Source organism: Carcharodon carcharias, chromosome 20, assembly GCF_017639515.1.
Source record: "Carcharodon carcharias isolate sCarCar2 chromosome 20, sCarCar2.pri, whole genome shotgun sequence".
Lineage (NCBI taxonomy): Eukaryota > Metazoa > Chordata > Chondrichthyes > Lamniformes > Lamnidae > Carcharodon > Carcharodon carcharias.
In genome coordinates this window covers 111380676-111400357 of record NC_054486.1, presented here as the reverse complement: position 1 = coordinate 111400357, position 19682 = coordinate 111380676, and the positions used below count along the sequence as shown (strand labels likewise).

The 19682-nt window shown below is 47.7% G+C and overlaps 1 protein-coding gene across 1 annotated transcript in view; it reads left to right on the top strand.

Moving 5' to 3' along the window:
• Window positions 1-19682, top strand: part of LOC121292384 (nesprin-2-like) — a 277262-nt gene that overhangs the window by 212997 nt on the left and 44583 nt on the right. Inside the window, exons 36-41 of the mRNA XM_041214234.1 lie at window positions 998-1138; window positions 5579-5749; window positions 9711-9836; window positions 12070-12191; window positions 15935-16109; window positions 19029-19169. Coding sequence (XP_041070168.1) covers window positions 998-1138; window positions 5579-5749; window positions 9711-9836; window positions 12070-12191; window positions 15935-16109; window positions 19029-19169 — 876 coding nt within the window. The remainder of the gene's footprint in view (window positions 1-997; window positions 1139-5578; window positions 5750-9710; window positions 9837-12069; window positions 12192-15934; window positions 16110-19028; window positions 19170-19682) is intronic.

Sequence of the window (19682 nt, the reverse complement as noted above, 5' to 3'; positions counted from 1 at the left end):
TTCCTGCCTCGCACAGCCCAGAGGTGGAGACTTTACCTGGGAGTGAGTGATGCCCTCAGCACCTTGAATCCAAATTAATTCACTGTGTTAAGAAGTCTGGGTTACTGTTGTATTATAAATGGGCTGCCACGATTCTACACTTTAGTGAGTATTTACAAAATTACTTTGGCTGTAAAATGAAGCTGCAGTTACACAGAAAAGGGAATGTTTGCTTGTCCCTGGGGCAGGCGCTGTGTTTAACATGCTTGTGTGACATTCGAATTGGACAGCTGACTGCGTTCAGGGTGAACTCCGGAGCAGTCAGACTTGTTTAACAGGTGCTGGTGCCAGGGAGCAGATCGGATTCTCCGATAAACACACCAAAGCCCCAAACCTTCCCGGCAGATTTCTGTCTCCAAACCAGCTCATGATTCGGTGTCATGTCAATTCTGCCTCCTATTCTGTCACACTGAGCTCATCGCAATGACTCTCTAACCCCTCAAGGCAACCACCTGACATTAACTCCACCAGGTAAACTCTCTGAAGATTTAAGTTAGAAGGAAATGTGGGGTTTGAGTTTTGTTCATTCACATTATTCCTCCCATCCTTCCTGTCTCTCCCCTCATTTCAATCCCTCCATCCCACCACCTCCCTCAATCTCTTCCTCTCTCTCTCCCCTTCCCTCACACTCTGTCCTCTCTCTCTCTCTCTCTCCCTCCTCCCTCTGCCTTGCTCCTAATCTCAATTCTCCTCCTCTCCCCATCCGATTCCATCCTTCCTCACACCCTCTGCTACCCACTAATTCTCTCTCTCTCTCTCTCTCTCCCCTTCTCTCTCCCCTTTCCCCTCACACTCTCCCTCTCACTCTTCCCCTCCCTCCCTTCCCCTCCCTCCCCTTTTCATCTTGCTCGCCTTTTCCCCCCCTCTCTCTCTCTCTCTCTCTCTCTCATCCATTTCCTCCTCCACTCTCTCCCTCCTCCCCCATCCACCTGTCCCGGTCTTTCTCTCTCCCCCACAGCTGCTGGAGGATCTCAATGTCTGCTGGGACCGAGCTGTGGCACTGGAGCGTTGGTTGGATACGGCCCAGGAGTTGCTGGGAGTGAGTGGCGGGGACTGGGAGATGCAGCGGGATGTGGAGGAGCATCTACAACAGTCACAAGTGAGCGTCCGTGGGTGATGGCTGGGTGCAGTTACCTTTCTCTACCCGCACCCCCCGCCACCCCACCACTCCCAGCCCCCCACCCTTCTTTCAGGGGCCCCAACTTATCACCCAGCCTCCCAATCCTGCAGCAGCCCAAACCTGCCCCACCCCCACCCCAACCCCATCCCTATTCCCACTCACTCACCGACTCCCCTCCCCACATTACCCGCCCCCCCCCCCACCCCCCACACCTCCACCCCTCCTCTCTTGTATCTCTTCCCACTCCATTCATCACCCACCCATCCCCGACTCCCACATGGTTTTCCCAAATGGATTGGCAACGGCTGCTTCACTGGAGTCAGGTGAGAGACAGGGGCCCAAGTTCAACACGCCTTTTCCCACCTAAAATCTCCAGGATCATGGACTTGATGCTCCATCACTATCAGGTGAGAGACGAGGGTGAAAGGTTAGTATCCAGGTGGCACTCTTGCTGTGGAGTCCATCCATGTTAGTATAAACTCTCTCTCTCTCTCTCTCCCTCCTCATTTGAGTGCTAAGTTTCGTGTCACAGTTCAGTAGCTCTCCCTTTCCCCTCACCTTTTGTGGGATGTGTTCAGAGGGGGCCACATTAGCTAGATCGGGCTACTCAGCCAGCCTGTGACAGTCTGTTTACATAGGATTTGCTGCCTGTCATGACTGGAAACTCACATACACCCTGTGCAGTCTGTTTGTTCTTATACATGAGATTGAGCCAGTGACTCAAGTTAATATTTAAACAAGTACAGGTTCAGCCAGAGCTGCAGTCATATTCTATTCATTAAACTAGTCGGTAGCTCAGGGTTACCAACTCTCATTGGATGTATTCCTGGAGGATTGATCATGTGACATTTGATCACCAGCAGCACCTTTGCATTTATGGAGCGCTTTTAACATGGCCAAATACCCCAGGCACATTACATGGCTCAGTCTCCACCGTTATTTGATAAAGAAATATTAGGGCAGGTGAGCGGAAGCTTGATTTTAAGAGCGTTAAAATAGATTAGATTAGAACCAGATGATACTTGGGTTCCAAAGTCTGATTGGACGTGCTCCTAGAGGTTTGACCACATGGCCTCCTACCTCAAGATGTCCCTCCCATTGGTTGCCTGACCTGTCCGTCTTCATGATGCCCCACCTTCCCCAGCCAGCTTGAAAGAGCGCAGTGGCATTTCTCCACAATTGAATGATTTTTGACTGTCATCTAAACAGCTGTTTATTTCCCCTTCCCTCATATTTTAAGAACTAATAAACTAAAGTCCTTAAAGAGAAAAATGAAGAAAACCCACAGTTGTTCTGTTGGCGCAATGGTTGTTTCTTGCTGCTTGCTCACAGCCGAGTGCAGATTCATTTTTAACTGCTGGAGGGTTAGGCACCCTCACGTCAACACAGCAACAATTGAGATCTTAGCGCAGCTCGGAAATAACATAACCCCTTATCCCCTCCTCACCACCCACCCAGAATCAACAAGCTTGGAGAATAGGAAATGTGAAAATTAAAATCTAAAAATAAACGCGCACAGTAACAGCTCTTGGTCCCTGACACAGTTAAGACAGACAGCAATGGAGATAGAGAACAGTGTAAAGAGAGAGTGATAGACGGTGTGTGTGTGTGTGTGTGTGTGTGTGCGCGCGCTGCCTGAAACATGAAGACAAGGTATCGGGGGGGGTTGCTGACTGGTGCTTGTGTGAAACCCACATGAAGAGTGTTGGAGTGATTGTCGGCCATGTTAGCATCACACAAGAGTCAAGATTCTGCCAGGGCCACTCAGCTCCTGACCTCAATTACAGCCTTGGTCCAAACGTGAAAAAGAAGAGCTGAACTCAAGAGGTAAGGTGTGAGTAAATGCCCTTGATATCAAGGCAGTATCTGACCGAATTTGGCATCAAGGATTCCTAGCAAAGCTGGAGTCAATGGGAATCAAGGGGAGAACTCTCCATTGGTTGGAGTCATACCTAGCACAAGGAAGATGGTTGTGGTTGTTGGAGGTCAGTCATCTCAGCTCCAGGACATCACTGCAGGAGTTCCTCAGGGTAGTGTCCTCGGCCCAACCATCTTCAGCTGCTTCATCAATGACCTTCCTTCCATCATAAGGTCAGAAGTGGGGATGTTCGCTGATGATTGCACAATGTTCAGCACCATTCACAACTCCTCAGATACTGAAGCAGTCCATGTCCAAATGCAGCAAGACCTGGACAATATCCAGGCTTGGGCTGACAAGTGGCAAGTAACATTCACGCCACACAAGTGCCAGGCAATGACCATCTCCAATTAGAAAGAATCTAACCATCACCCCTTGACATTCAATGGTATTACCATCACTGAATCCCCCATTATCAACATCCTGGGGGTTACCATCGACCAGAAACTGAACTGAACTAGCCATATAAATACTGTGGCTACAAGAGCAGGTCAGAGGCTGGGAATCCTGCGATGAGTAACTCACCTCCTGACTCCCCAAAGCCTGTCCACCATCTACAAGGCACAAGTCAGGAGTGTGATGGAATACTCTCCATTTGCCTGGATGAGTGCAGCTCCCACAACACTCAAGAAGCTCGACACCAACCAGGACAAAGCAACCCGCTTGATTGGCACCCCATCCACAAACATTCACTCCCTCCACTATCGATGCACAGTAGCAGCATGTGTACCATTTACAAGATTCACTGCAGCAATTCACCAAGGCTCCTTCAACAACATATTCCAAACCCTTGACCTCTATGACCTATAAGGACAAGGGCAGCAGACACATGGGAACACCACCACCTGGAAGTTCCCCTCCAAGTCACTCACCATCCTGACTTGGAAATATATCACCGTTCCTTCACTGTCACTGGGTCAAAATCCTGGAACTCCCTCCCTAACAGCACAGTGGGTGTACCTACATCACATGGACTGCAGCGGTTCAAGAAGGCAGCTCACCCCCACCTTCTCAAGGGCAACTAGGGATGGGCAATAAATGCTGGCCTTTACTAGTGGCCCTCATTTCCCAGTTTCCCATGAATGAATAAAAAACCTTCCACATTTAAAAAAAATCTTAATTCTCAAGATCACCAGCACCTTATATATTATTGCTTAAAAATATTCAGTTCATTAAAACATAATTTAAACTCCATCTGTCTGTTTCACTTCTGCTCTCATCACACAAACTAGCTCTGTCTCTTGCCCTGTCAGCCTCTCTCTCTCCTCTTGATTTTCTTCATCTCCATTGTTCTTTCTTTGATTCCCTCTCGCTTTGTGCCTCTGCCTCTTAGCTGTTTCTCTGTCTTTATCTACCTGTTTTTGCCTTTCACTCTCTCTTTTTCTCTCTCTCTCTGTGACTGCCCTCTCTGACATTGAGTTTCTATCTGTGCACAGATCAGGAGTTGCTGCATTATACTGAACCTTGCGCTTGTCCCTTCAGGAGGTCTGCCTCCTATTTCTTTCTACCGCATTTCAACACTGGGGCTTTTAGAGGCTGAGAGGAGGGAAATAAGTGGATACTTATTTAAAAATGATGGAAAGGTCAATTTAATAGAATGCCTAAAGAATTAATTTCTCTTGGCCCAGAGCTCCTGTTTGGTAATAGTTTCTGGGAAAAATACAGAGTGATTATATTAGCAGTTCACAAAACATTGTGTTCTTATTGAATTCATTTTTCAGTCCCTTGCTGCTGCTGCTACACAACTTGAGCTATTAAAGTAACCGTGGTGTCTAATCAGCTCCTTTAGATGCACTGTTTGTTGGTTTACATTAAAGCCTTACATTGAACTGAAAAATTGATCCTTGAACTCAGAACTCCCCAAGCAGGAGGATGGGGAAAGGTTTGCCAAGGGAATAAAGACACAATCACTCAGTCCAAAAAGAACATTATGTTACTGACTGTTCATTATCTCGTGTCTGAGTGTGACACATACCAGCATGAGCTCCAACATCCGAATATTCTCTCTCTCTCTCTCTCCCCGCTGCCGTCTCTCTCATGTCAGCTGTGAGTCAGTGACTAGCTCTCTCATGTCTGAGTCAGAAGGTCGCATGTCCCACTCCAGAGACTCGAGCACTAATTGCCCGACACATTGGTGCAGTACTGAGGGAGTGCTGCATTGCCCAAGGTGCCATCTTTCAGACGAGACATTAGAACAAGGCCTGTCTGCCCTTGCAGGTGGGTGGAAAGATCCCATGGCACCACTTCGAATAAGAGCAGGAGCGTTCTCTCCATTGTCCTGGCCAATATTTACCCTTCAATAGACATCACAAAGACAGATTACCACATGGCTGGTTTTGGAAGCTTGCTGTGCACAGCCTGGTTGCTGCATTTCCTACATTGCAACAGTCATTGGACTTTAAAGATATCTGACTGACTGTAAGAGTGCTCTGGGATGTTCAGAGGTCGTGAAAAGTGCTGTAAAAATAAAAGTCTCTTTCTTTTCTGCTCCCACTTTGCAGAGGATGCTGCTGGAGATTGAGCAGAAGATCTCCCAGCTGGCACAGGCAGGTCAGGAGGAAAGTGGACCTCTCTCGCATGAGCTCGAGTTACTCTCACTCCGTCTGGGGACGTTAAAATGCAGCCTGGTGACATTCCAGGCTAAACTACAAGATATACAGAGTGAGGAGCAGGTACAGTCAGAGTGTTAACACAGTCTAACACCCACATACACTCAATTCAGCAGCTTCTGTTCAATAGTGCGCTCCTTTGTGTTTCCAGCATTCCACATATCCCAAACTTTCCCATTCTGTCTCCCCCCCCACCCCCCCACTGCAAGTATGTCATCATTTTCCCTGTCCCCAGAGTGTACCTCTCTGCTCCCCCCCACCCAGTGTGTATCTCCTCTCTATCTCACTATATAATTCAATATTCTGCTTTGCATATTCTCTGTATATCATGCCTATATTCCACTGTATCCAGTGTTCATCCCCTGTATCCCACTTCATTATATCTCCCACATGATACTGTGCCCTAATGTATATTCTCTGTATCCCATTATCTCCTAGTGTGATGAACTTTAATAGAGAGAATGGAATTTGAGAATGGAAATGTACAGAAATGATGAAACTTTAAAAGGGTTGGAGGAGTAAAGGGACTTAGAAACTCAGATACACAAGTCTTTAAATGTGGGGGGACAAGTTAATATGATGACAAATAATTAAATAGGATCATAGCTTTGATAAATTTGAACATTATAAACTAAACAAAAATGTCCTCTGTAAAACTGTACAAAACACAGTTTGAATATTAGGAACCCTATGGTAGGAAGGATGGAAAGGCTATGGAGAGATTGCAGAAGATTTCACTCAGACCATCCCAGGGATGAAGGGTTTTAGCCACAGGAGGAACCAGAGAAACTGGGTCTCTATTCATTAATGCAGTAAATGTTCAGACAAACAGGTTAACAATCAAACAGAAATGAAATGACCTGTCTGCACAATTGACCACACCATCTTTCCCCATCTCGGTTCCATTCTTGTTTATCTGATTGTAACTGAAGGATCACCTGACATGGCTTCTCCTGCCCCTCGTGTCCTTCAGTGACATCATCAGGTTCCACGTACATGGCCAACACCCAGCACTATTTTACCACCACCTCTTCGGACCCCTCCATTATCCAGTTTGGCACGTTTCTTGACTGACTTCCAATCTTGGAGGAGCAGAAATTTCTTCCTCCTAAACATTGGGAAGACTGAAGCCATTGTTTAAAGCTCTTGTCACTGACCCCATTTCCTGACCATCGTTTCCATCCCTCACCTATCTTAAGCTGAGTAAACCGTTCGCAAGTTTGACATTGTGTTTGATCCTGAGGTGAGTTTCCAACCACATACCCTCAGCATCACTGACCACATACCCTCACCAAGATCAGCAACGTCCGCCTGTGTAATGTCACTCAACTCTGACCCTGTCTCAGCTCATCTGCTGCTGAAACTCTCCTCCATGTCTTTGTTACCGTGAGACTTTTCCCCTTTACCCTTTCACGGGATGCGGGTGTCGCTGTCAAGGCCCACGTTTGTTGCCCATCCCTAATTGCCCTTGAGCTGAGTGGCTTGCTGGGCCATTTCAGGGGGCAGTTGTGGGTCTGGAGTCACATGTGGGCCAGACCGGGTAAGGACAGCAGATTTCCTTCCCTAAAGGAACATTAGTGACCCAGATGGGTTTTTATGACAATCGATAGTTTCATGGTCACCATTCCTGACAGTAGCTTTATATTCCAGGTCTATTAATTGAATTTTAATTCCCCCATCTGCTGCGGTGGGATTTGAACTCAAGTTCCCGCCTGGACCTCTAACCATTCCAATTTGACTATTCCAGTGCTCTCCTGATTGGCTTCCTATCTTCCGTAAGCTTCAGCACGTTGGAAAGCTCCTCATCTCTTTTGCCCATCACCCCGTGCTTGCTTGGCTGCAGTCCAACAACACCCCCAAATCCCTCCCTTGGCCTTTCCCCTCCCTATCTCTGTCACCTCCTCTCTGCCTACAACCTTCCAGGATGCCTACCCTCTTCCAATTCTGGCCTCTTGAGCAGCCCTGATTTTAATCCCTCCACCATTGGTGCCAGTGCGTTTAGCTGCTTGGGAGCCAAGTTCTGGGATTCCCTAAATCTCTCCACCTTAAAACCTCTCTCTTTGTTTAATCTTTTGATCATCTGTCCCCAGACCTCCTGTGACTCAATAGTGTTCTTTTTAATGTTGCCCATGTTAAGTGTCTTGTGATGTTACACAAATCCAAGTTGTTGTGGTAAATCACGCAAAAACGGTCCACCGGTTGGAGAGTCAGTAACTGAAAGTTGTGATTCTAAGACTGTACCATCAAAAGAAGATGGAAACTTTAATTTACACAGACTACGGAAGCAGAATCCATAATTATGGTCACATGTTGGGCTGTTTAATCATTTTCACACAGTAAATCACACAGAAAAAAAAGTTACTCTACATTAAAACAACAGTTACACTTCAAAAGCACTTAACTGGCTATAAAGTGCTTTAGGATACCCTGAGATTAGGAAGGTGCTCATTAAATGCAGGTTCTTTCAGGATTCTTTTGTAAGCGTCCCATTTAACAGCCTTGAGGTCTTGGCAAACTTAGCATTTTGCCAGTGTAGCCCCAATGTACAGGTATCCTGAATCCTGGCCCATGTTCATATACATTGAAGTTACAACATGCAAACAGGCCATTCAGCCCAACCAGTCTACATTGGCACTTACCGTCTATGCAAGCAAATAGCCCCAATCACATTTTCTTATCCTATTCTCATATCCTTTTATCCACTCATCCAATTCCATGTTGAATATTGACATAGTTTCTGACTGGACCATTAACAGTGAGAGTGAATCCCACAGCCAGTGAGCTCCCTCTGTCACCCACTGGTAACAACTCATTAGTGAAACACTTAATACAAGATAGAACCTCCTCTGTGCTGAATCAAGGGGCAGTTATTGATTGGTTCTTGGGTCCTTCCCATCTCCTCTTCCTATTCCTTTTTCAACCAGTTTATAAATGGATGATTGAAATCTTGCCATTGGTTACCCCGGTGATGTGATTACACAGCTGGGGAGCCCATACCTTCTTTTGGGTTAGCCTGTGAGAGAAGGTGCTGAATGCCAGTGGCATTCCTGATTAGAGCCACTTTAACACTTGTAATCTCTCCTCTACATTTATTTCTTCACTGTCAAAGAAAGTTAATCCACCCTACTCCATAAACCACCGCTCCCCACCACCTCCCACCTCAAACCTCAGCCGATCATGGACTTGATCCACCCACTTAACCTCCTCCCATACCCTATGTACACCCTCCCCATCCATTTAATCTGGCTTTATAATTGACCATTGAGTCCAAAACAAGGAAGTTGTGCAAAACCTTTATAAATCACTGGTTTATTGTATATAATAATCTGGAGTATTGTGGACAGTTCTGGGCATCACACTTTTTCAGGAGGATGGCAAGGCCTTAGAGATGGTACAGAGGAGATTTACTCGGGTGGTATCAAGGATGAGGGACTTCAGTTAATGTGGAGAGACTGGAGAAGCTGGGATTGTTTTCCTTAGAGCAGAGAAGGCTAAAGGCAGATTTATTAGACATCTTCAAAATTATAAGTGGCTTCTCTAGAGTAAATGAGGAGGTGAGAAGGAACATCGAAAGTAGGTGATTGGCAAAAGAACCAGAGGTGACAGGACAATTGTTTTTCCACAGTGTGTCATTGTGAACGGGGATTGCACTGTCTGAAAGGGCGGTGGAAGCAGATTCAATTGAAACTTTCGAAAGGGAATTGGATAAACATTTCAAAAGGATAAACATGCAGGGGATATGTAGAAAGAGAGGGAAGTGCATAGTTCTTTCAAGGGACCAGCACATGATGGACCAAATGACCTCCTTCTGCACTGTAAGATTCCATGACTGATGGGGAGAGATTATGAGAGATAAATCGATGAGTTTCTAAGCATTGTAGGATGGCTAAGGACCAGGGAGCTTGTTCACCATCTTACTTCACACAGCATTTGATGTCCAGAATTATTCTGTATCTGGAGAATCATTGTCGGTCCTGCTGATCATATATGTGGTCAGTCCTAACGATTTGCTTACTTGACACAGGGAGCACAGACCAAAGGGACCACATCAGCCGATGGGACTCCCTGCCTTCCACTGACCACTGGTCAGCCAACCTTGCCCACTATCAAACCCAGGCTTTCAAGACAGGATAGCCTACAGCAACAGAAGGTAACAATTCAGTCCTCAATTCTGGCTCCGATGTTAGAGAAAGGATTATGGAGGCAGTGGAGAAAATGCACATAAAGATTGACAAGTAATGATACCAATACTGGGAGATTAGAACTCACAAGAAAGATTGAACAGGTTGTGTCAATTTTCTCTAGTAAAGAGGAGACTGACTGAGCTTTTTAAAATTTTGAAAGAGTTTCAATAGGTTAGATGTTTTTGCTTCGAGGGGTGTCCAGAATGGGGGCCATAAATACAAGATAGGAAATTCAGGAGAAACTTCTTTACCCAGAGAGTGGTGAGAATGTGGAACTCACTGCCACAGGCTGTGGTTGAGGTGAATAGTACAGATACATTTAAGGGGAAGCTGATTTTATAATCATCCATTCATGGGAGGTGAGCATTGCTGGCATATCGCCCATCCCAAATTGCCCTTGAGAAGGTGGTGGTGAGCTGCCTTCTTGAACCGCTGCAGTCCATGTGGTGTAGGCACACCCACAGTGCTGTTAGGGAGGGAGTTCCAGGATTTTGACCCAGTGACAGTGAAGGAACGGCTGATATATTTCCAAGTCAGGATGGTGAGTGACTTGGAGGGGAACTTCCAAGTGATGGTGTCCCCATGTGTCTGCTGCCCCTGTCCTTCTACACAAGAAATAGGAGCAGTAGACCATTCAGTATGATCAAGGCAGAGCTTCAGTTTCAATTCGTCTTCTCTGCTCACTCCACATATCCATTGATTCACTGAGAGACCAGAAATCTGCCTATCTCAATCCTAATAATATTCCACAATGGAGCATCCACAACCCACAGGGTCGAGAATTCTAAAGATTCACAACCCTCTGAGTGAAGTAATTTCTCCTAGGTGGTAAAAATCAGGAGTTTGGAAGATGCTGTCAAAGGAGACTCAACGAGTTGCTGTGGTGCAATTTATAAATGGTAGACAATGCTGTCACTGAGCACTGGGAGTGAAAGGAGGGAATGCACTGAAGGAGTGAACTGCTGTCGGAGGGTCAAAACTGAGGGGGTGCTGCACTGTCAGATGGTCAGTACCGAGGGAGTGCTGCACTGTCAGAGGGTCAGTACTGAGGGAGCGCTGCCCTGTCGGAGGGTCAGTACTGAGGGAGCGCTGCCCTGTCGGAGGGTCAGTACTGAGGGAGCGCTGCCCTGTCGGAGGGTCAGTACTGAGGGAGCGCTGCCCTGTCGGAGGGTCAGTACTGAGGGAGCGCTGCCCTGTCGGAGGGTCAGTACTGAGGGAGCGCTGCCCTGTCGGAGGGTCAGTACTGAGGGAGTGCCGCACTGTCGGAGGATCAGTACTGAGGGAGCGCTGCCCTGTCGGAGGGTCAGTACTAGGGAGCGCTGCCCTGTCGGAGGGTCAGTACTGAGGGAGCGCTGTCCTGTCGGAGGGTCAGTACTGAGGGAGTGCTGCACTGTCGGAGGGTCAGTACTGAGGGAGTGCTGCACTGTTGCAGTGCCAGTACTGAGGGAGTGCTGCACTGTTGCAGTGCCAGTACTGAGGGAGTGCTGCACTGTTGCAGAGTCAGTACTGAGGGAGTGCTGCACTGTTGCAGAGTCAGTACTGAGGGAGTGCTGCACTGTTGCAGGGTCAGTGCTGAGGGAGTGCTGCACTGTTGCAGAGTCAGTACTGAGGGAGTGCTGCACTGTTGCAGGGTCAGTACTGAGGGAGTGCTGCACTGTCAGAGGGTCAGTGCTGAGGGAGTGCTGCCCTGTCAGAGGGTCAATACTGAGGGAGTGCTGCGCTGTTGGAGGGTTATCGGTCTAACGTGTTAGAAGCTACACTGGGATGTTGATCTTGAACAATTGATGAAATGCCTGGACTGTGCTTGAACAATGTGACTTTCTGATTGAGCTGCCCAGTGAGTAGTGGCTGCTTCTGTTGCTGGTATCTGTGAGGGAATGACATCAGAGAGAGTGCTTTTAGTGTAGATTAAACACAGGGTCAAAGAGTTCAGCGTCTGTATGGTTAGTTTTGTTGCAAGTGCTGTTTACCTCTAGGTGAAGTCAGAACAGTGCTGATTACTGCAGCGGCTTGGCTGGTGTTTAGTAACTGAGCTGAGTGGAGCAGCTTGGGGAGAGGCGGGTCTGATTTCAACTTCTGAAAGTTGGACGCTTGCAGTGAGTAACCTGTGGACTTGACCGTTTTGATAATCAGTTGGCCGTATGGGAACATTCTCTCCCCTTTTCCCTCGGCACTAACGTATTGTTGTGTGACCTGCAGGAGCTGGAAGCGGAGCTGTCAGAATACAAACACCTCACTGAGTACGTCACACTGCACGGTGACAGGGTGAACCAGCAGATCCATAACCGAGAGGAGCAGGAGGCAGCTCAGCCCATCTCCAGGTATTCCCCAGCACGGCACTGCCTCACTCAGCACAGGCCGGGAATTCTGTACTGACCCCCCACGCAGAGAGGTGTGTGATAGGTCTCCCATTCAGGGGGGTGTCCGCTGCTATACTGGAAAGGGGCTGGGGGACCTTTGGGAGGTGTCATTTCCGTGTCTCGGCGGGACAGCAGAAAGGCCCCACTCTGCTCCCAGTTACCACTCCGAGTGGTAGTTTGCTGGGTTTTGCCTGGGTCTTCAGGATGTTCAAGGGGGAAGAGAGGAAGGAGAGGGTCAGTGTGAAGTCTCCCACCCCTGTCCCTTTAATCGGGTGGCTCTGTTAGAGGTGGGGACACTGCCCCAGGAACAGTCTGAAATCTAGGCCATAGCGACAGGAGGCCATTCAGCCCCTCAATCCTGTTAGGGATAGGAGATGGCTGTTCAGCTCCCCAGGTCTTTTCTGCCATTCTATAGATCTGTTTCCTAACTCTATCTGCCCACTTTGGTTCCATGGCCCTTAATACCCTTCCCCTAACAGAAACCTCTCCATATCAGTTTTGACATTTTGAGCTGGACCTCAGCCTCTCTCAGGGGAGAGAGTTCCAGATTTCTACCCCGCTTTGTGTGAAGAGGAGCTTCCTGATATCACCCCTGGAGGGCCTGGCTCGAATTTTAAAGTTCTGCCCCCATGTTCTGGATTCTCCCCCCACCCACCCCCCCCCGCCCACCAACCCCCAACAGAGGAAATAGTTTCTCCCTATCGACCCCGTCAAATCCTTTAATAATCTTAAGCACCTCAATTAGATCACCCTCTTAATCTTGTACTGTATATCCAATGGAATACAAGACCAGTTCTGATGAAGAGTCATATTAGACTTGGAACAGTAACTCTGCCCCTCTCTCCACAGATGCTGCTAGACCGGCACTTCCTGTTATTAATTATATTGAATACAAGACTAGTCTGTGCAGCTGCACCTCGTAGCTTGATAGTTTAGCCTCGGGTGTCACTCGGGTGAATCTGCATGGTCCCCCCTCCCCCCACCTCCTTTTCCTTTTTGCCTGTCCTTCCTAAATATCGTGTCCTCTTGGATATTCAGTTCCCAGCCTTGGACACCCTGCAGCCATGTCTCCGTGATTGCAATCATATCAATAACGTTTATATCTATTTGCGCTGTTAGTTTGTCTACCTTATTGTGAACGCTGTGTGCCGATACAGTCCCTTCAGACTAATCTTTTTAACATTCTTACACATATTTTTGCCGTCAAACCATAAAGTCAAAAAGACGTTCTGTCTATCACACGAATGAATAATGTGGTATATGAATTTCAGTGCCAGCGTGATGGCAGCTATGTTGGACGTACATCCCAAAGGCTGGTGGATCGTATCAAACAGCATGTCCCAGCTACTGTTCACAATGGGCAGGGCACAGACCGTACCCAACCAGCCCGTGCTTGCAAAAAAGTGTCCAACATTAGATGTGATCCTGTGATTGGACAACATTTGCTAAAGTATCCTCAATATGCTATGAATTACACTGACAACCAATTTAAGAGTGTCAGTAGAGCTCGCAGTGTGGTACATTTCCGTGTACTGGAAGCTACATAGATTAATACACGGGGCCCTGTTCTGTGTGGACAGTAAGAACATGTACACACATTGTGCCTGTTTAAGCTAAACAAAGTAAGTGACAGCCAATCGCTGGTTCATTCCTCAGGGCAGTGCCTTGACCAATTAGAGTTGAGCTACCTGGTTTAAATTTCAAACAATGCTTGGCAGTTAACTGTCAGTCACCATTAACTGGTGGATTCTCCATAGCAATACCTCTACCAGTCAGAGTCCACTTGGCAACCAATCAGAACTCCCTTCTCATACAGTATAAAGTTGTTGCTTCCCCTGACATTGGTATTCTTGCAATTGTCCTGATGAGTGCAAGACAAAGACATTCGACAAATATCTTTTTTCAGCAATACTCAACATTTTTTTTGTACTATGGCCCAATTTGCTGCTAGCCCTTGTTTTCTCTGTCTTCCACTTTTGTTTTCTACTTTTTTATCTTTCATTCCTACCTGTGTTTCCCTCTCTTGCATCTCCCCACTCAGGTTACCATCACCCTGCTGCTCGGTTTAAACCCTCCCCCACAGTACGAGCAAATACCCCCTTGAGGATATTGGTCCTGGTCCTGCTGGGGAGTAATCCATCCAGCTTTTACAGGTCCCATCTTCCCCAGAATCAGTCCCAATGCCTCAGGAATGTAAATCTCTCCCTCCTACACCATATCTCCAGTCACGCATTCATCTGGTCTATTCTCCTATTCCTGATCTCGCTAGAATGTGGCACTGGGAGTAAACCTGAGATTTCTACCTTTGAGGTCCTGCTTTTTAATTTATTTTCTAGCTCCCTATATTCTACTTTCAGGACCTCATCCCTCTTTTTACATATGTCATTGGTACCGATATGGACCACGACCTCTGACTGTTCACCCTCCCCCTTCAGAATGTCCTGGAGCTGCTCAGTGACACCCTTGACCCTGGCATCAAGGAGGCAAGATACCTTCCTGGTGTCATGTCAGCAGCTGCAGAAACATCTATCTGTGCCCCTTACCTTATAATCCCCTATTACTATTGCTCTCCCACTCTTTGCACACCCCCCACACTCCACCCCGTGCAGCTGAGCCGCTCATTGTGCCACGGACTTGGCCCTTGCTACATTCCCCTGAGAAACCACCTCCCCCAGCAACATCCAAAATGGAAAATCTGTTAGAGATGGAGATGGACGCAGGGGACTCCTGCACTACCTACTTAGTGCTTTTACTCTGTCTGGCTGTCACCCATTCCCTTTCTGTCTGTGCACTCTTTACCTGCGGTGTGACCACCTCACTGTATGCGCTATCCATGAAGATCTCATCCTTGGAGATGCTCCACAGTGACCCCAGCTCTGAAATGTGGATTTTGAGTAGCTGTAACTGGTGACACTTCCTGCACATGTCATCAGTCACTGAGTGGATTCCCTGATCCTACAGGGAGTGCGCCTGATATTCACTCGGAACAGCCCGCAGCTCAGGGAGGCGCCATTGCCCTCAGTGACCTCAACCAAGGTGCTGAACTGTCTCCCGCTTGAGTAGTGTGGGGCTCTATTCTCTAGAAAAAGGAAGACCAAGGGGTGACCTAATAGAACTCTTTAAAATTACAAAGGAATTTGATAGACAATGTTTTCACTTGTGGGGGAGACCAATACTAGGGTGCCATAAATATGGTTTAGTTAATAAAAAAAACCCAGCGGGGAATTGAGGAGAAACTTCTTTACCCAGAGAGTGGTGAGAATGTGGAACTCGCTCCCACAAGGAGTGGCTGAGGTGAATAGTACAGATACAATTCAGGGGAAGCTGGATAATCACATGAGGGAGAAAGGATTAGAAGGATACCTTTGATAGGGTGAGATGAAGAGGGGGTGGGAGGAGGCTCATGTGGATCAGAAACACCAGCACGGAGCAGTTGGGCTGAATGGCCTGTTTCTGAGCTGTAACATCAATGTAATTCTGGCTCACTAAGCCAGGGACAAGAATCGGAGGGGTTGATGTTCCCCATCGTTCAGCAAACTACCCTGTCACTGCCTGGTGCACATCTTTAACAGAGGCTGAGGTAGTGGAGGAGATGGGAAGAATGGCCTCCAAGAGAAGGGAGGGTGTCTTCGGGAGTGGGTTTGGGGCACAGAGGGAGGAATTGCTTCTACGTAACTACGTAACTATACCTGTCTGTGTTGCAGCGGCTCAAGAGACACCCTCCCACCCAGAGATGTGATGGCAGCAGAACCTCAGGTTCCCACTGAGGTGACCACCAACAGTGATCAGGTGGCCGCAATCTGGCAGCACCTCCAGCGAGAAATGGAGGGCCGCCTGAGGCTTCTAGAAGATTCTCTTCGGCAAGGCTTGGGGTCGCAGGTCAGTGCTTCACATCATCTTGGAAGAAAACAAAACAGATAACGTTACCATGCAGAAGGGCTTGTCTTGTAATGGGACTGGACGGCACACTCATACCTCCCGTTATGGCTAAACCAAACCGTTCACAGCCTGGGCACAACCTTGATCCTGAACTGACCCTCTGACCCCCATGCCCTTCTGGCACTAACACTGTCTACCCTCTACCACCATAATATCACTTGTCTCCAACACTGTCTCAGCTCGTTTGCTGCTGAAACCCTCATCCAATGCCTTTGTTATCTCCAAACTCTGGCAGGACTCCTGCCTTCTACTCCCCTTAAACTTCAGCTGCAAAATACTGTGTCCTCACCCCCGTTAGCACCAAGTCCCATTCACCCGTCACCCATGCTGCTGCTGCTTGACTTTCGTTGGCTAACGCACTGTAAACAACTTGGTTTTCAAATTCCCATCCTTGTTTTCAAACCCCTCCAATGGTTTCGCCCCTGGCTGTCTCTGTTATCTCGCTTTTCCCAACATCGCTCCCAGATCTCTGTGCTCCTCTAATTCTGACCTCTTGAACATCCCTGATTTTAATCACTCTGCCGTTAATGGCCGTGCCTTCAGCTGTCTCAGCCTAAGGCTCTGGAATTCCCTCCCCTAAACCTCTCCGCCACTCTCTCTTCCTTTAAGATGCTTTTCAAAAACCTACCTCTTTGACACAGCTTTTGATCACCTGTTCTAATATCTCCTTTGGTGGCTCGGTGCTGATATATAATGCAGGGTATTTGCAGCACAGCAACAGGCCATTCAGCCCATCTGGTGCACGCTGATGTTTATGCTTCACATGAGCCTCCTCCCACCCCTCTTCACCTCCCTCTATCAACGGACCCTTCTATTCCTTTCTCCATCATGTGTTGATCTAGCTTCCCCTAAAATACACCCAGGTAATTTCCCTCGACCGCTCGCTGCAGCAGCGGATTTTACTCTGGTTCCGCTGCCTCGGGAAATTTGAGGACGTTAAAGGTGCTGTGAAAATGCAGGTTGTCGCTGTTTGTAAACACAGCCCAGTCTGCAGTAAGTGAAGACTTCTCTGTCTGCCAAGTGTGATCTATGATCTGCTGATTTCCACATGCTTCAGTCTGAGTTCAGCCAGGGCCATTGAGGCGCCGTGCCAATGTATGTGTGCTCACTCACCCAAAGCTGTTGTTAATTTGGCACTGAGTTGAAAAGCCAAAATACTGAGGACGCTGGAAATCTGAAATAAGAACAGAAATACTCAGCAACTCAGGCAGCATCCCAGGAGAGTGAAACAGAGTTAACATTTTATCCCATTTTTAAATTATTTCTGTTATTTACCAGACTGAAGAGCTTGGCCAAGGGAGTAGATGTCCGCGCTGATGCAGGGGTAGAATAGGCACACCTTGCAGTAAAGGGCAATCGGAGGATCTGCATAAGGAGGCCAATTGAAATGCGCTGCTTGTGCTAGCCGTTCAGTGGAGACTTTTAATCAGTCCGGTGCTCCCCTGCTCATTCCCCATAATTCTGCAGTCTTTTCCCCGTCAAATATCGATCCAGTTCTCTTTTGAAAGTTACTTCTGAATCCGCTTTCGCTGCCCTTTCAGGCATTCCAGATCACAACTCACTGCATAAGAAATGTTTTCTCATCTCTGGCTAAGGAGAGACATGTTGCTGAAGCTTTTCATCTTGCCTTCATCAGGACAAACACAAGAATGCCAAATTTCAAACAATCACTGCAATTTATTCCGCAGCAGCACAGGGTGCTGATTGGTTGGCAGGTCGGCTCTGATTGGCCAAGGCGTTGCCATGGAGAGAGTAACAGGGGACTATAGGCTCCCCAAGCTCCCGGGTAATTCAAAAAAGGTGCGAGGCTTGAACATGTTCCTTTTGTTTGCAGAGAGCGGGTCCCTGTGTGCGATTGTGTGAATGTTGCCTCTGGCAAGTGTAAGTGAACTCGACTGATTCATTTAAATTCTTGTGTTTGTCCTGATGAGCGCAAGACGAAAGGTTTCAACAACATGGCTGTCACCTCCCCTCTGGCTCTTTTATGAATTATCTTAAATCTGCGTCATCAGCTGACTGACCTTCCTGCTGGTCCGAGCAGTTTCTTCCTATTCCCCCTGTCAATATCCCTCGTACTCGGACAGTTCGGCTGCACTGTGAGGAGACCACCGAGTGGGCTGGAGCGATTTTTAAAATGCTTTTACTGCAGCTGTGCAAAAGAGGGAGCTCTGCGTTCATGAATGAGACTGGGTTTGTGAGAGAAAGCGCCACACTCTGCATTGTTACAGCCTGCAATCTCACACTGGATACCTGGATCGCTGAGGCTCCGGCAGCTTGGCTGATTTCTCAGCTTGCTAACCTTTATTTGCTGAATGTTAGCAAAATGTTTTCTGTGCTGCTGATCTTTCAGTAACTCAATGCAGACTTCCCAAGAGATTCTGGGTTAGATGATTCACTACAGGGGCTCCTGCTGCTCTGCAGGTGTTAGAAAAAGTGCTCTCTGTGAGTTTGTTGATATTTACAGGGAGTCTCTGGGACTCCGGAGTTTCTGTGTTCAGGTTCCACTCCAGAAATTTACACACATAATCCAGATTGACACTCCCAGTGAAGTGCTGAGGGCTGAGACATTATACCAAGACCCCTGACCCGCCCTGTCAAGTTTAGGTACAAGATCCTATTTCTCAATTTTGTACAAGGACAAGGGATGTCTCACCAACATTTATCACTCAATCCACATCATCAAACATTATCACTTTGTTGTTTGTGGGAGCTGATTGGCTGCTGCTTTTCCCATATTGCATCAGGGACTACACTTCAAAAATATTTCCTTTTCTGTGATGCACTTTGAGATATCCTGAGGTTATTATTATAGAAATACAAATCTTTCTGTTCTTTGAAGTGATTGTGATGTTTTTCCAGGTGTCGGTTGCAGCTGGGACTCTGTGTCATGACCATGAAATCTTATCAACTTCACCACCAGCAGAAGAGGAGCTGAAATTATGGATGACCCAACTCAGAGAGCTGGTCCAAGAGACAGCAACCATCGCTGTACGGGGAGAGGTGGGGACAGAGATCAGTACACGGGGAGAGATGGGGCCTGAGATCAGTACAGGGGGAGAAATGGGGACAGAGATCAGTACAGGGGGAGAGATCGGGACAGAGATCACTACAGGGGGAGAGATGGGGACAGAGATCAGTACACAGGGAGAGATGGGGCCTGAGATAAGTACAGGGGGAGAGATGGGGACAGAGATCACTACAGTTGGAGAGATGGAGACAGAGATCAGTACAGGGGGAGAGATGGGGACAGAGAACAGTACAGGGGGAGAGATGGGGACAAAGATCAGTACAGGGGGAGAGATGGGGACAGAGATCAGTACAGGGGGAGAGATGGGGACAGAGATCAGTACAGGGGGAGAGATGGGGCCTGAGATCAGTACAAGGGGAGAGATGGGGACAGAGATCAGTACAGGGGGAGAGATGGAGACAGAGATCAGTACGGGGGAGAGATGGGGACAGAGATCACTACAGTTGGAGAGATGGAGACAGAGATCAGTACAGGGGGAGAGATGG